General features: G+C 41.3%; 1 protein-coding gene across 4 annotated transcripts; it reads left to right on the top strand.

Annotated features, from left to right (window-relative positions):
• Positions 1-5,974: 5,974 nt before the first annotated feature.
• Positions 5,975-11,532, top strand: SENP8 (SUMO peptidase family member, NEDD8 specific). Of its 4 annotated transcripts, none has more exons than XM_056569300.1 (2): positions 5,975-6,119; positions 10,510-11,525. In XM_056569300.1, the coding sequence occupies exon 2, from the start codon at positions 10,511-10,513 to the stop codon at positions 11,153-11,155; it is 645 nt and encodes a 214-aa protein (XP_056425275.1). In that variant the 5' UTR covers positions 5,975-6,119; position 10,510; the 3' UTR covers positions 11,156-11,525. The 4 variants fall into 4 exon arrangements, with proteins under 4 accessions (XP_056425275.1, XP_056425274.1, XP_056425276.1 ...); XM_056569299.1 differs by having other exon boundaries at positions 6,119-6,245; positions 10,510-11,524; XM_056569301.1 differs by lacking the exon at positions 5,975-6,119 and adding an exon at positions 6,121-6,249 and having other exon boundaries at positions 10,510-11,532.
• Positions 11,533-17,295: the final 5,763 nt, after the last annotated feature.

The following is a 17,295-nucleotide window of genomic DNA, read 5'->3' as shown; positions in this document are numbered from 1 at the left end:
TTTCCTCCAAGCTGATGTGCAGAACTCATCAACAATTTGAAGAAAGTTTTGATGCAGTAATTGCTGCACAAGGGGGTCATACCAAACACTGAAAGCAAAGGTTCACATACTTCACCCAATCACAGATATGTGATATTGGATCTTTTTCCTCAATAAATATATAGCCAAGTGTAATAGCCTTGATTCAGTTGTTTGACTTGGTTCTGTTTTATCTTCTTTCAAGACTTGTGTGATAATGTGATGTGGTTTTAGGTCAAATTTATGCAAAAATATAGAATATTCTGAACCCACCGTGTGTATATTTTGACATTTCTGTGGGTCACTTTAGTCTGAGCATTTCCTAAGAGGTTGAGGAGAGGTGAGAATGTTCACATACTGGAGTGTCAGCTGTCATGCTTTGACTCATTTACAACACTGCCATAACCACTAATCATGCAAAACCAGGTCGTAATCCACCAAAATACTTCTGTCAGCCATCAAACCAGTCTCTTCATCAGTATTGTTTTTGTGTGTTTCAGTTTACACAGTGACTTTTATAGTGGGAACTATCACAAACTAGTAGAGAGAAGTTAGGTCATCTCAAGTAGAGAGAAGTTAGGTCATCTCTGGCAGATAGAAGTTAGGTCATCTCTGGTAGATAGAAGTTAGGTCATCTCTGAAGCTAGATTTTTCTGAAATAAAACAAATCCAAGTGGTCTAGTTTAATTTAACCCTTAAAAGATGCCTTCATCTGGACCCTCTCAGCTTTTTTATTGGATCCCTTATCTTTTTAATATTACAATACAACTTAGGGTATGGTCTACTAGATATTTTCCATTTGCTTAACCGACATATATCATTAGTTCACGCAAGTGACACTACTAGAGATGAGCGAATTTACAGTAAATTCGATTCGTCACGAACTTGTCAGCTCGGCAGTTGAAGATTTTTCTGCATAAATTAGTTCAGCTTTCAGGTGCTCCAGTGGGCTGGAAAAGGTGGATACAGTCCTAGGAGACTCTTTCCTAGGAATGTATCCACCTTTTCCAGCCCACCGGAGCACCTGAAGGCTGAACTAATTTACGCAGGATAAGTCATCAACTGCCGAGCCGAGAAGTTCGTGACGAATCGAATTTACTGTAAGTTCGCTCATCTCTAGACACTACTACTAAAAGTGGTTCCATTGTAAATAATGAAACCACCTACATGTCTAAGATGACCAAGAATATGATCTTTGAGCAAATTCATTTAGAAAATTATTTTAAGATGTTGTACTATTTTTTCTGTTTTTATTAACATAAAGTTGACAAAAATTACATTACACTAACTGCTAGGATTTATAGCCCTTTAAACCTCAGATAAAGCCTCCAAATGTATTTTGGTTGATTTTACTATAAGCTGTAATTGGATCATTACACACTTGGGAACATCTGTTCAACATCCAGACCAATATTTCTCAATAGTTCTAAAAGCAACCGCTTTGGTATTCAAATGTAATGTAGTATGAGAAAGATTGTCACACAGTGGTTAATAAAGTCTTTTGGTGTCAGTCAAACACTGCAGTTTCTCAGTTGAAGAGATGTATAGCATCTTCTACATGTCTGCCGTGGGTGGATCTCATTCATTTTGTCAGATGCTGTCCCAAAGCCTCGAACATAGTAAGAAAAGCATGTGAGGAATGTACTTTATTTTAAATTAGTACAGATTGTGGTCTATTTCAGATGAAGTATTGAAGCAGCTTTCAAGAAGAGAGGATGGGCAGAAAAACATTGCTTACTGGGATAAAAAAAAACCTGAAATAAACATAATAGTGCAGTATTTACTAATATTGTCTAATCCTTAAAGTAACATACATACATTTTTATACATCTTTAGACACTTTTGTGTAACTGTATACTACCAGTGGTTGTGTGAAGCTGCACACACCCCCTTGTCGGACAAGCAAAGCTCTGTGCAGTGAGGCTCTGTTACACACCCCTGGCTCACACAGCAGGCTGATTAACAAGCCAGAAGTCTGCACAGAGCCTTGCTTGTTCCATCAAAGTCACACAGGGAATAGCTGCAGGGACAAGACAGCCTTTTTTCATCCAAAAATATACACATTTTTTAACCAATGTATGTTACAAATATATATATATATATATATATATATATATATATATATATATATATTTATTTATTTTTTTTCCACATTATATAAAAAGTTTGTGCAAATGACAGGGCCCACTGAAGCAATTTACAATTAATGTGGGTGAAGTATACTGCACCTAATGTGGGGGAGCTATACTGCACCTAATGTGGGGAACTATACTGCACCTAATGTGGGGAACTATACTGCACCTAATGTGGGGAACTATACTGCACCTAATGTGGGGGAGCTATACTGCACCTAATGTGGGGAACTATACTGCACCTAATGTGGGGAACTATACTGCACCTAATGTGGGGAACTATACTGCACGTAATGTGGGGAACTATACTGCCAACCTAATGTGGGGAACTATACTGCACCTAATGTGGGAGAACTATACTTCCAACCTAAAGTGGGAGAACTATACTGCCAACCTAATGTGGGGAACTATACTGCACCTAATGTGGGGAACTATACTGCACCTAATGTGGGGAACTATACTGCACCTAATGTGGGGGAACTATACTGCACCTAATGTGGGGGAACTATACTGCACCTAATGTGGGGAACTATACTGCACCTAATGTGGGGGAACTATACTGCACCTAATGTGGGGGAACTATGCTGCACCTAATGTGGGGAACTATACTGCACCTAATGTGGGGAACTATACTGCCAACCTCATGTGGGGAACTATACTGCACCTATACTGCACCTAATGTGGAGAACTATACTGCACCTAATGTGGGGGAACTATACTGCACCTAATGTGGAGAACTATACAGCACCTAATGTGGGTGAACTACACTGCACCTAATGTGGGGGGGCTATACTGCACCTAATGTGGGGAACTATACTGCACCTAATGTGGGGAACTATACTGCACCTAATGTGGGGAACTATACTGCACCTAATGTGGGAGAACTATACTGCCAACCTAATGTGGGGAACTATACTGCACCTAATGTGGGGAACTATACTGCACCTAATGTGGGGGAACTATACTGCACCTAATGTGGGGATCTATACTGCACCTAATGTGGGGAACTATACTGCACCTAATGTGGGGAACTATACTGCACCTAATGTGGGGGAACTATACTGCACTTAATGTGGGGAACTATACTGCACCTAATGTGGGGAACTATACTGCACCTAATGTGGGGAGCTATACTGCACCTAATGTGGGGAACTATACTGCACCTAATGTGGAGAACTATACTGCACCTAATGTGGGAGAACTATACTTCCAACCTAAAGTGGCACCAAATAAAAACTCCTCCAAAAGACAGCAAGGTGAAATCAGGCGCTGAGACCAGGATAAAAGTTCAGGGTGTTTAATCACCCACAATGCAACGCGTTTCGCAGAAGATCCGCTTCTTCAGGCATCTGAAGAAGCGGATCTTCTGCAAAACGCAGAAGCTATACTGGAAACCTAATGTGGGGGGATAGTATACTACGGTTTTAGGTCCGGTCACAAAACTGGATACGGATCAAAAATGAGCCGACCGGAGTCACCATTTGACTCTGGTCGGCTCATTAAAGTAAATGGAGTTCAGCGCTGGTCCGGCTGGGGTACGGGGGAGCCCGGTTTGCCCCTCCCCCAGCCGGATCCGGCACCCGTAGTGTAAAACTGAGATGTGAATGCAGCCTAAGGGCGATCCCCAGCATAAAATGCATACAATGAGGGATGCCTGCAGCAAGACCACAAGTGCCACAATGGCATCCTACACCAGATAAACAGTGTGGATGTGTAACATATAGAATAATACATAAATTTAGGTGCACTACTGTGGTAGATGTAGACAGTAATATATGACTAACCCTCAAAACTGATGTTAAAATTGAGACTTTAGCCAGTATATCCTTATATACCAGGGGCCAATGGGCAATTACAGCAGCATTAGGTCCAACTCACACACTTTTTAGTAGTCAACAGCAGACTTCATTTGGTCCCTTGAAATGAACGGGCACAGCCCGGGAATGCCATGGTAGATGTGGGCATAACGTTCTGGCAGTATCCCCTGAATGTAGATGCAATGGCGTCGCTAGGGGGGGCCAGAGGGGGCCATGGCCCCCCCTAGATCAGGCCGTGCCCCCCCCTTGGGCCCCCCCCAATTTAAAAAAAATAGGGATGTCCCGATGCATTGATGGCTCCGCCCCAGCACAGGAGAGGACAGGCCGAGAGCTGACAGGTCACACAGCAGAGCGGCCACTTCATGTGAGGTGAATGATGTCCCGTGTCCTCCCTCTCTCCCCCCTGATCAGCAGTATAACCCGGGGCTGAGTAATGTGTATGATAGCAGTCCAGAGGGGTCATTTTCCCTCCTCCAGTGTCCACAGGTCACCAACAGGCCACATTATCACAACTATTTTTGGGAAAAATTGCTGCAAAAATTGTGCGCTTTTACAGCGATTTTTCGTAAATCGCGGTAAAACAGTGCAATTTTTCCATAAATTTTTCTGGTTATGTGTCCTATTGGAGACCTGTGGACACTGGAGGAGGGAAAGTGACCCCTCTGGAAGGACAACATGTGAACACATTAACCCCTCATTAACCCCTCAAGGGTACATTCACATGTACAGGATCTGCTGCATATTTTGTGCAGCTGATTTTGCAACCCATTAGCTTCAATAGGTAGCAAAATCAGCTGCAGAAAATATACAGCAGATCCTGTACGTGTGAACGTACCCTAAGGGCTCATTCAGGGGTGGATCCCCCGACAATGGACCCTACAGTGCTGCCTCCATCTGTGCCTGCTCATAACGGCAATCCGCCACTACGAGCAGACACGCTTTTGATGTGTATACTCGCCCACATCATGGCCGCTCCTCCTGCTCTCTGAGCTAGGCCGAGAGCAGCCGCGATGTGTGCGAGTATACACATGAAAGCGTGTCTGCTCGTAGCGGAGGATTGCCGGTATGAGCAGCACAGATGGAGGCAGCACTGTAGGGTCCATTGTCGGGGGATTTGCAGCGTAAAATATGCTGAGGATCCATCCGTGTAAATGAGACCTAAGGACACAAGGCGTATGTGTACGCACAGTGCCTGCTCCTACTGTGTTGTATAAATCATTAGCTAGAACCCTCGGCTAATGCCAGACATCACCAATCAGGCTGATGTCCGACATTAACCCTTTAAAGTTGATGGTAGTGTCCAAAAGTTTTAACGCCTTAAGGACCGAGCGTTTTTCCGTTTTTTCACTTTTGTTTTTTCCTCCTCACCTTTTAAAAATCATAACCCTTTCAATTTTGCACCTAAAAATCCATATGATTGCTTATTTTTTGCGCCACCAATTCTACTTTATAATGACATCAGTAATTTTACTCAAAAATCTACGGCAAAAAAATCATTGTGTGTGTATAATATATAGATATATATATATATATATATGTGTGTGTATATATATATATATATATATATATATACACATACACGCACACACGTTTTAAAATTGCCCCCCCCCCCCCACTTTTGTCACTGGCCCCCCCAAATATGAATGCTGGAGACGCCACTGTGTAGATGTAGCCTTACCACCAGAGAAATAACACTATCCTATACACAACAATCTATTACTATTCTGTGTCCATGTGGACAAGACACACAACACTCAATGCTGCCTGCAACTACATGGCCATATTTTACACGTTATTATTTCCGTGTTTTTCCCAAGTCAGAAATAACAATTTGTACCAAAAAGGAAAATAATAAACAACATAGAATGAAATAAAAAAAGAATATGACTTTTTATCTCCGACGCTCTAACCCTTAGAAGACGTCACAGCTTTCCCTACAACAAAATAAACTTTATCAAGCGCAACAATGCATTGTGGGCTTCGAAAAAATGGCAGCCAGAAACGAACGTTCTCTAGGGTCAGGAGCCGTGCGTCAGTGACGTCATCACCAGGCGACTCCTGTCTGAGCGGAAGTGACTGGTCCTTTTCGACCGTTAACCCTGTCAGTGCCGGGCGCCCTGTCTGCAGTGTAGCATGCGTGTGTGGTTTCACTGTGAGTAGCGCCTGCGAGTGTAGTGCGCAGTACTGAGCTGTTATGTGTGGCTCGTGTTACCGGTGGTGTCTACAGTTAGAGCGACTTATTTATCCATTGAAGTTGGTGAAAACATAGAATTTCTTTGTAGGTAGAGGACCTCCAGTGCAGTACTAAGGCACTCTTCTTCCTAACAGGTGGCTCTCCAGCTGCTTCAAAACTACAACATCCATAATGCGTTGACAATGGGAGTTGTAGTTTTACAGCATCTAGAGAGCCACTCATTGCTCTTTTTTACCAACCAGGGTGTCTCCAGCTGTTGCAAAACTACAACTCCCAGCATGTCCGGCTGTCCGAACATGCTGAGAGTTGTAGTTTTGCAACAGCTGGAGGCACACTGGTTGTGTAATACTGCTCTAATATACCTGACATCAGGTTAACCTATACTAAACTGCTGGTGGAGCTGAACACAACCTTGTGTTATAATCTTCCATTGCGCCATTTTTTACAAAACTTTGAGATATATATATTCTATATAAGTGAGCACCCTTGGTGCACTGGGGGGGGGGGCTTTACTTAGGTTCCGATGCACCGTTATTCCTGCCCTCCACCTTCTGTAACAAGGCCGATTCATTAAAGTGTACCTTTCATTAACAAAAACTTTTGCTATAATGTAGATAATACCATTATATGTCTATTTGTAATATTGATTACATTTTTTTAATATATTTTTGGAAGAAAAAATGCTGTCCCTGCAGCTGTTGCTATATACAAATACGGTATATAGCATAGCATTGAGCAGTGTATGCAATCCAAGGATTGCATGTAACAGTCTCCTATGGGGAGTGTAAAAACAAAAGTTAATAAATGTGAATTAACCCCTTCCCTAATAAGTTTGAATCACCCCCCCCTTTTCCCCATAAAAATAGAAACAAATTAAACATATGTGGTGTCACCGCGTGTAAATGTCTGAACTATAAAAATGTAATTTTCCTTTAACTGCATGGTCAATGGTGTATATGTAAAAAGAAAAATACCAAAGTCCAGAATTGCGTATTTTTGGTCCCTTTGTATACCCTAAAAGTATAAAAAGTGATCAAAAAGTTCCATCAAAATAAAAATTGTACCGATAAAAACTACAGATCACGGTTAAAAAAAAAAAAAAGAGCCCTCATACATCACCGGATACATAAAAATCTGAAAGTTATAGGGCTCAAAAGAGGACAATTTTAAACATGCTAATTTTTGTGCAATAAGTTATAAGTTTTTAAAAAGTCAAAATCAAACCTATATAAGTTGAATATCATTTTAATCATATGAACCTATAAAATAAATATCATTTTTACCGAAAAGTACACTGTGTAGAGTTGAAAGCCCCCAAAAATTACAAAATGGTGTTTTTTTTTTCAATTTTGCCCCCCTAAAAAAAAAAAATTATATATATAAATTATAAAAAAAAAAAAAAATTATATATATATATATATAATTTTTTTTTTTTTTTTTTTTGTTTGTTTGTTTGTTTTTGCCATTGATTTTGTGGTGAAATTATTAGAGATGAGCGAACTTACAGTAAATTCGATTCGTCACGAACTGCTCAGCTCGGCGGTCGCTGACTTTTCCTGCATAAATTAGTTTAGCTTTCCGATGCTCCGGTTGGCTGGAAAAGGTGGATGCAGTCCTAGGAAAGAGTCTTCTAGGAATGTATCCACCTTTTCCAGCCCACGGGAGCACCGGAAAGCTGAACTAATTTATGCAGGAAAAGTCAGCAACTGCAGAGCTGAGAAGTTCGTGACGAATCGAATTTACTGTAAGTTCGCTCATCTCTAGAAATTATGTCACTACAAAACAAGTCCTCATATGGGTCTGTAGGTGGGAAATTGAAAGCGTTATGATTTTTAGAAGGGGAGGAGAAAACGAAAGTGCAAAAATGAAAAATGGCCCGGTCCTCAAGAGGTTAAACTGCCTTTTGCATCCCTAAGCAATCGCCGAAAACATAGATCAATGTAATGCAGTAGCATCAGATTGATCTTTGTAAGCCATCTAATGATGACTTATGAAAGGCCCCTAGAGGAGCCAAAAAAAAGTGTTTAAAAATAAAAATAAAAAATGATATAATTGGAATTTTACTGACCCATGGAACAAAGAGAGCATGTCAGATTTACCGTATTGTGAACCCTGAAAACATGATTGCCTCTCAAAATTGCGCAATTCCATATTTTTTTAAATTTGGCCTTAAATATATATACTGGCTCCGTAATACATTATATAATTGAGTGCGCCAATTAAAAGTACAACTTGTCCCACAAAAAAAAAGAAGCCCTAATACAACTTTTGTCAGTGGAAAAATAAAAAAGTTATGGGTCTTAGAGTGAGTAGCAAAATAAAAACGCTGGCTGGATTTAAATATTCATAAGCGCTGGTCACGTGAGCGATCGTGCCTACTGAGCGCTCACGTGACCGGTGCTTATGAATATTTAAATCCAGCGGGCGGGCCCGCCTCAAAGCGCAAGTCAGCACTGGAAGAGGGGAACTTTGGAGGATCGGGGCTCCGGACTGCAGGTGGGTATAGCAGTCCGAGGCCCCGCATTGGTCTCCTCCACCCTGTGTATCGGGTTATAGTGCGGGTAAACGGGTGACCATTTTCCTTTTAAGGGTTCTTTACTCCAGTGACAGCCTGTGGGATTTTTTAAAGGAAACTTTTATGTACCGTAAATTCTTTTTTATGTAATTTTGTGCATTCCCCACTTTAACATAGTCTTCCTAGGTATCTACAGTCAGGGGTGTGGATAATTAAAAACAAAAAAACTACTTGTCCAAGGGACTAAAACGGAGCACAATCTACTTGTCCTTCATGACAATCCACTCGTCCTGGTGCACAAAATAATTTTAACCCAAAATAGGATGTAAAAAATGTCTATTAGTTTATTTAGTTTAGCATTTTTTTTTTTTTTCTCCTCTCCTTATATCAGCCATAACTCATATTTTTCCATCTACAGACCCATATGGGGGCTTGTTTTTTTTTTTGTGGGACCAATTGGACACCTTGCTTTTTTCATAACAAAAAAAAAAAGATTACCGTATTTGTGAAGTGAAATTGAAAAGAAAAATGCAATTTTGTAAATGTGGGATTTTTTTTTCCCGGCATTTACCTGGTGGTCAAACTGAGGGTGGGTCCACACTACGTTTTGTCCCATACGGGAGCGCATACGGCAGGAGGGAGCTAAAAGCTCGCGCTCCCGTATGTGACCGTATGCGCTCCCGTATGCCATTCACTTCAATGAGCCGACCGGAGTGAAACGTTCGGTCCGGTCGGCTCATTTTTGCGCCGTATGCGCTTTTACAACCGGACCTCAAACCGTGGTTGACCACAGTTTTAGGTCCGGTTGTAAAAGCGCATACGGCGCAAAAATGAGCCGACCGGACCGAACGTTTCACTCCGGTCGGCTCATTGAAGTGAATGACATACGGGAGCGCATACGGTCACATACGGGAGCGCGAGCTTTTAGCTCCCCCCTGCCGTATGCGCTCCCGTATGGGACAAAACGTAGTGTGGACCCAGCCTGACATGTTATTTTGATACTTTCTGTCAGCCTCTGATTACAGCAATACCACATTTCTTCACTTCTTTACTTTCTGTCATGTTTTACTAATAAAAAAAAATGTCTAAACCTTTTTAGATTTTTTTTTTTCAGTTGCCATTTTCTGATCCCTATGACATGATGGCTCATTTTTTGTGCCGTGATCTGTAGTTTCTTTCGGTACCATTTTGGTATTGCAAAAGAAACAGGAATGTCCAGCGCAGAACCCGGGAACGATGAATTTATTCACAAGACATAATGCAGACTCCGATACAGGTGACGCGTTTTGGCCTCACAAGAAGGCCTTAGTCATTTTGGTATTGATCAGACTTTTTTGATCACTTTGTAACTTTGGGGTATGATGTTATAAAAATGCCATTGACCCTGCAAGATATATAATGTTATGTTTTAATAGGTCAGACAATTACGCACGCGCCAGTGACAAATACTTTTATTTTTATTATGTTTACGTGTTTTTTTTATATGCAAAATAGGACAAGAAGGGTGATGTGAACTTTTAATATTAAAGGGGTTAATGTGTGTTGTTAAACTTTAGCAGATGCACGGCAGCCATGTGATGAGAGGTAAGCCCTCAGGCTACCACCACAGTGGATCGCCCTCTCATCCACAATACCACCCCCCCCAAAGGCTCTACTTGCCCGAAGCAGGGCTAAATGCATGAAAAATTCACCTGCCCAGTGCCCGGAACTGCATGTCCCGGGCAACGGGCGATAGGATTTCCACATCCCTGCACAGTGTTAGACATAGATACCATACTTATGATTAGTGTCCAAAATGTTGTTAATGCATGTACCCTTATTATGTTTCTTCAGAATGGACCAGGTGGTGCTCAGTTATGGAGATTCTCTTCTGCGCATTTCAGATGTTGCCCTTCTCGATGCCCCTCACTGGTTGAATGACAACATCATTGGCTTTATTTTTGAATTCCTGTCATCCACCTTAGCGCCATCAACAGCTGAAAGGGTTGCCCTCCTGGGTCCTGACGTGAGCCAGTTTATAAAATGTTGTGGGAACGATGCTGCAGAGTTTCTACAGCCGCTGGAGATACCCAGAAAAGACCTGGTTTTGCTGCCTGTTAATGATAATGCTGGCACTGAAGCAGGCGGTACACATTGGAGCCTTCTTGCCTATCTCCGTAGTGCCCGTCAGTTTCTTCATTATGACTCTGCGCCAGGGACTAATGCCCCACATGCCCGACTTATGGCTAGAAACCTAAGCAGTCTGCTGGCTGGAAATCCACGATACCAGGAAGAAGATGCCCCAGCGCAGCACAACAGCTACGATTGTGGCATGTATGTGGTATGTGTGGCACAAGCTCTGTGTGAACAGTATTTTCGGGGGTGCAACAATTTAAATCTGGAAAACATCACACCTCAGTATGTTACACAGAAGCGTGCCGAGTGGAAAGAAATCATCAGGGAACTTGGTAGCCATTCCAAAGCTACTTCTGGACATTGAAGAGATCCATATTTATAGAACATCCGCTTCTCAGGTCACACAGTGCAGTGAAACATTGCTTTCATATTTTCTGATCACAACTTATTTTAATATAATATTTGAGGTTGGTTTTGACTGGCAGATCTGGATTACTGATTTACCCTGGTTATGCAGTAAATGATTCCATTCTGGTATCTTCTTTATATAAAAAGTCATGCTATGTTAACATTAGAAACTCAAAGTTTTTGGGATCCATTGGGTAACCTCATGGGCCCGATCCAGCAATTAATTATTTAACTGTTCCTCCTTCAGGTGGAACAGGAAAAAAAGAAAGCTTAAAGGGGTATTCCAGGCCAAGACTTTTTTTTTTATATATCAACTGGCTCCGGAAAGTTAAACAGATTTGTAAATTACTTCTATTAAAAAATCTTAATCCTTCCAATAGTTATTAGGTTCTGAAGTTGAGTTGTTTTTTTCTGTCTAACTGCTCTCTGATGACTCACGTCCTGGGAGCTGTGCAGTTCTTATGGGGATATTCTCCCATCATGCAGAAGCTAATAACTATTGGAAGGATTAAGATTTTTTAATAGAAGTAATTTACAAATCTGTTTAACTTTCCGGAGCCAGTTGATATAATATATATATATATATATATATATATATCTATCTATATATATATATATATATCTCCAAGTTCACACAACTGTTAAAGGGGTATTCCAGGCAAAACCATATATATATATATATATATATATATATATATATATATATATATATATGGTTTTGCCTGGAATACCCCTTTAACAGTTGTGTGAACTTGGCCTTACCAAGTTAGGTAAGGCCATTTATAAATAATACAAGTGAATTTTTGACATAGCTCTATTAAATATTTACACATGTATGGCAATTGTTTTAATGACTCTTTATTTAGTAGTTGTAGTTAAAGGGGTACTCCACTGGCCAGCGTTTGGAACATTTAGTTCCGACTGCTGTGTGCGGGCTGCTGGAGTCTGCCACGCCCACTCATGGCATCACATCACGCCACGCCCCCTCAATGCAAGTCTATAGGAGGGGGCGTGGCATCTGCCACGCCCCCTCCCATAGACTTGCATTGAGGGGTCGTGGCGTGATGCCATGAGTGGGCGTGGCAGAACACCGCAGCCCGCGCGCAGCATTCAAAACTAAATGTTCCAAATGCTGGCCAGTGGAGTACCCCTTTAAGGTATTTTATAATAAAAAGACAATCTCCTCTGAAACTGAAAATCTACAGAAAACTTCAGCGCATTGTAAGTAACTGTGTGTTGTAAACCCCATTCACAATCCAGGAGAAAACTATACATGGATTTTAAAAGCCTACTCTCTTCTGCTTTGAAACGCTTGTAGAGTTCCCCCTTGCCATTACTAAGGATGGCATAGTTATGTATCTATGTGATGAAAAAAACCACAGGTATTGCTGCAATACTTTCTATTTAACTTATTCTATGAATTTGCCCTTTTGGGCGCATCATGGTTCTGGTAAAGGAATGTTGTTCCCTCAATTGAGGTGAAGGAACAAAGTAGTTCCTTGTGAGGAAACGTGAGCTTAGCTGTACTGTACTGCCTTATTGCAGTGGGAAGTTGTCATTTTGGGTCCCATGGTGGAGAACGAGCTGGCCCAGAAACTGCAGCACTGCTTGATGTAGAAGACAACCACCACCAGCAGCAAAGTGTCAGTTTAGACCAGTGTTTCTCAATCAGTGTGCCTCAGCTGTTACAACTTAGTTTTGCAACAGCTGGAGGCACGTTGGATAGGAAACACTGGTCTGTGGAAGAAAAGAAAGTCCCTACCAATGCCAGTGCCAAGCTAAACTTAAGGAAGGACCTCAATCGTGGCAATGTGGTGCAGACCAGCTGGGACCAGGTTTTCAATCTGTGCAGTCTTCCAAAAGCATATTATGATAGGCATCCCATGTCCTGCCAGCTGGGGGTACCCAGGGATTGGGGCATTAGGTGTAGATGAGCGAACTTACAGTAAATTCGATTCGTCACGAACTTCTCGGCTCGGCAGTTGATGACTTTTCCTGCATAAATTAGTTCAGCCTTCAGGTGCTCCGGTGGGCTGGAAAAGGTGGATACAGTCCTAGGAAAGAGTCTCCTAGGATTGTATCCACCTTTTCCAGCCAACGGAGCACCTGAAAGCTGAACTAATTTATGCAGGAAAAGTCATCAACTGCCGAGCCGAGAAGTTTGTGACGAATCGAATTTACTGTAAGTTTGCTCATCTCTAATTAGGTTCTAGATTCATTTGGGCGGGTGTATAATTAAGGCTATACATTATAGTCTTTCTGGCACACTACGTGTTTTGAAAAGAGGGCAACAGTAATATAGTTGGCAGTTCTATATGTCGGTCATGTGCCCCAGGCTTTCAGGCTGAGACCTCTGTGACAACCTGCACTACCAATGCCACTTTTACCCATAAAAGTCAATAAAAATGTAACTAATCATTTCCATCGACTTTTATTCAATGCAAGTGTTGGTATAGCCAAAAGTTGTAGCCAGCACTACATGTGGTGGCCTGAGTTATAACTGCATAAGATGATATAGGCTCATCAAAGACAGTTTCATGAGTGGCACATATGCCACGGCTAGTTAAAGGGGTACTGCCGGCGAATTATTTTTTTTTAATCAATTGGTGCCAGAAAGTTAAACAGATTTGTAAATTACTTCTATTTAAAAATCTTAATCTTTCCAGTACTTATCAGCTGCTGTATACTACAGAGGAATTTCTTTTCTGTCTGACCGTAGTGCTCTCTGCTGACACCTCTGTCCATGTCAGGAACTGTCCAGAGCAGGATAGGTTTTCTATGGAGGTTTGCTCCTACTCTGGACAGTTCCTGACACAGACAGAGGTGTCAGCAGAGAGCACTGTGGTCAGACTGGAAAGAGCTACACAACTTCCTCTGTTGTATACAGCAGCTGATAAGTACTGGAAGGATTAAGATTTATTAATAGAAGTAATTTACAAATCTGTTTAACTTTCTGGCACCAGTTGATTTAATTTTTTTTTTTTCCATGGACAGATCTAATAAGGTGCAAGGAAAAACTGGTCCAATCTCATAGCACCATTTATATTCTAAATGGATGGTCTGATGATACACAGTAGAGCCCTGCACGAGACTGGTTTTTCATTCCCGCTCCCAATGATTTATTTGACCAATCGCTCCTGCTAAAATGTTTGTCCAATCCCGCCCGCTTCCGCTAACATAGGAATGTACAGACACTAGGGTGCAATGCTCTGCACATACTCCTCATGTTAATTTATTTGTGGGTTGAAACTGAAATAAAAAATGCCATTTTGTAACTTTATTTTGGGGGCTTCCGTTTCTACATAGTGCACTTTATGTAGGTTTTATTTTACTTCTTAGTTATAACTACATGCACCAAAATTAGTATGCTTAAAGTGGTCCTCTTCTGACACCTATAACTTTATTTTTCCGTATACGGGGATGTATGAGGGCTAATTTTTTTGCGCCGTGGTCTGTAGTTTTTATTGGTACCATTTTTGTTTTGATGGGACTATTTTATTGCTTTTTATATTTTTTTTTATTGCATATAAAAATGTGCAATTTTGGACTTTAGTATTTTCATACGTGTACACCATCGACCGTGCAATTTAACATTATTTTTTAATAGTTCAGACATTTTACACACGCGGCGGTACCACATATGTTTAATTATTTTATTTAAAAAATGGGAAAGGATGGGGGGGGGGGTAGATTCAAGAGGTTAATGGGAAGGGGTTAATTTTATTTACACTTTTTTTTTTTTGTTATAGCTCCCATAGGGTATGCGCAGACTGCAGAGCATTGCACTCTAGGGTCTGTAGAAGACCCTAGGGTGCAATACTCTGCTGCACATACCCCCCATGTGTATAGCAGTGTGTGTGTGTATGTACATTCCTATACAGGTGGGGGTATGTGCAGAGCATTGCACCCTTGTCTGTAGTACAGCTATGGGAGAACAAAGAGGATGAAGTTAAAAAAATAAAATAAAAACAGACAGAAACAACTCTAGCCTGGAGAACCTCTCTATGCCTGCTTTAGCGCACACAGGAGTGATGTGAAAATATTAACAGCCAGCCAGGTAGAGTCTCACTGAGAATGTATTTAGACCCTAGAGGACTGTCCTGTCAGATAACAAATGCATTCTTCCTGTACAGACAAGTTACCAGTATCAATAGGGGCTAGTGTGTACACCAGTGGTTCCCAACCAGGGTGCCTCCAGGTGTTGCAAAACTACAACTCCCAGCATGCCTGGACAGCCAAAGGCTGTCCAGGCATGCTGGGAGTTGTAGTTTTGCAACATCTGGAGGCACCCTGGTTTGGAAACACTGCTGTACACAAAGGAGCCATAGATCCCTAATGAACTGAAGGTGCTGGTTTATTGGCTAATCTTTGTGCAAAGGTTCGGTTCACATTCATCAGTTTCTGTCATAAGTGCAAACCACAATGCTTTGCAGTACTAAAACCAGCTGTGACTGATGGACTCTATTGACTCGTGGTTTGCCATGCACTGCTATGGTGCCAGACATTCTGACAAGTAGAATAACACTGCATGTTGTTATATTCTTCCCATTAAATATGACAGAAGGTATGATGGAAACACACCAACACAGGTGGGCTCAGCACTAAATGCCACGGGGTGCAACCAAGTGCATCTATAATCAACATATAAACACATAAAAGAAAAAGAGGGCACACTATTTGATGCACACCCAAATAGATAAATCACATAATTGTATTTAATCATTAAACCTGAAAAAAGGACACAAAAAATTAAACTAAAAAAGGCCCACTGGCCAACACACAACAGGCTGGGACCACTCAAGGCCCCACCCAGGACACCTCCGATTGCACAGATATAATTGCACTATACCACTGGCCTAATACATATCACAGTACTAAAAATTCCTAGTAACGCATCCCTAACAATATTTTGCATACAACCTGATCCCAGGATCTATTATACAGAGAGAGCGCGCAGGAACAGTGGTACAAGATAGGTGATAATCAGGCAGGTGTCCCCCTAGACCCCACGCGTTCCGTCGCCAACTTCCTCAGGAAGAACACAATTAACAATTTTAATAAGAAAATGCATCAAAAGTGCACATAGTGTGAACTGATCCCCAACCTTGCCCCAAGCCAGAGGTGGTGTGGGAAATATAGGCAGCATTAGAAAATAATCTCAGTAGGGAAATATAAATCAAGGAATACACAAGAACATCTACATAATTATCTAATAGCTTATGCTACACTATAGAAGTTGAAAATAATAAAAAAAAATCATGCAGTGCTTCTTTAAGGCTATGTTCACGCAGACGTAAAATGTGCACATAGACGGCAATGCATTTCCTTGTGGACTACACAGAAAGAATAGACATGTCAATTTTTCTGCAGACGCTCAGATCAAAATTTATGTGGCAGAATCATCTGCTGTGGAAATTCTGCCTTGTGAACAGTGCAGCAGAATCAATGGGACTCTGCTGCATCGGAACGTCTGTGCGGACATTCTGCACAAGTTCCACCTGTAAAAATTATATATCCTAACTGTGCCATTGACATGGTACTGGAAGAATACTGTCATTGCAATCCATAGAGTACCCACAAGGTGGCGATGTGATATAGTGACAAAATGTCAAAGTAGTCCATTAGGAGCTGTTTATTTTAGGACAAAAAGTTGTTATACATGGAATGTTTGGAACTTGTAGCCTGAAAACATTTATTCTAAAACATCACATTTTGTGATTAATATGTGTCCTGGATTGCACTAAAAATAAAGTCAAACAAGCAACCAAAACAAGTCCTGAATTATTTGGAGAGCAATTTTTCCATGCTTGTGATCACTAATACATTCATACGTTCACAAATCGCCTTTTGTGCTGAAAAAGTGGACCAAATGCAAGCAGCTGAAAAATGGCTGAAAATAAGGCCCAAAAAGTCTGAACATAGCCCAAATGTGTAAAAGAATATTGAAGTGTAATACTACTAGTGGTTAGAAGGGTGGAGGAGTGTTTAAATTAGGGACTGTGGGGGAGGGAGCCTACAACATAGAGGGGGAAGATAGTGTAGATAGAGAGAGGGAGGACTTATTAATGTAGCTGGGGGTGGAGCGGAGGGAGGGGT

This window comes from Hyla sarda, chromosome 4 (genome assembly GCF_029499605.1).
Source record: "Hyla sarda isolate aHylSar1 chromosome 4, aHylSar1.hap1, whole genome shotgun sequence".
NCBI classification, from domain to species: domain Eukaryota; kingdom Metazoa; phylum Chordata; class Amphibia; order Anura; family Hylidae; genus Hyla; species Hyla sarda.
Note: the sequence above shows the minus strand (reverse complement) of the source record. Positions and strands in the feature narration are given on the sequence as shown.

Coding starts and splice junctions, on each gene's coding strand:
- SENP8 (XM_056569298.1), top strand. CDS start 6,162: ATGTGTGGCTCGTGTTACCGGTGGTGTCTACAGTTAGAGCGACTTATT. Junction 6,221..10,509: donor CGACTTATTTATCCATTGAA/GTTGGTGAAAAC, acceptor ATGTTTCTTCAG/AATGGACCAGGTGGTGCTCA.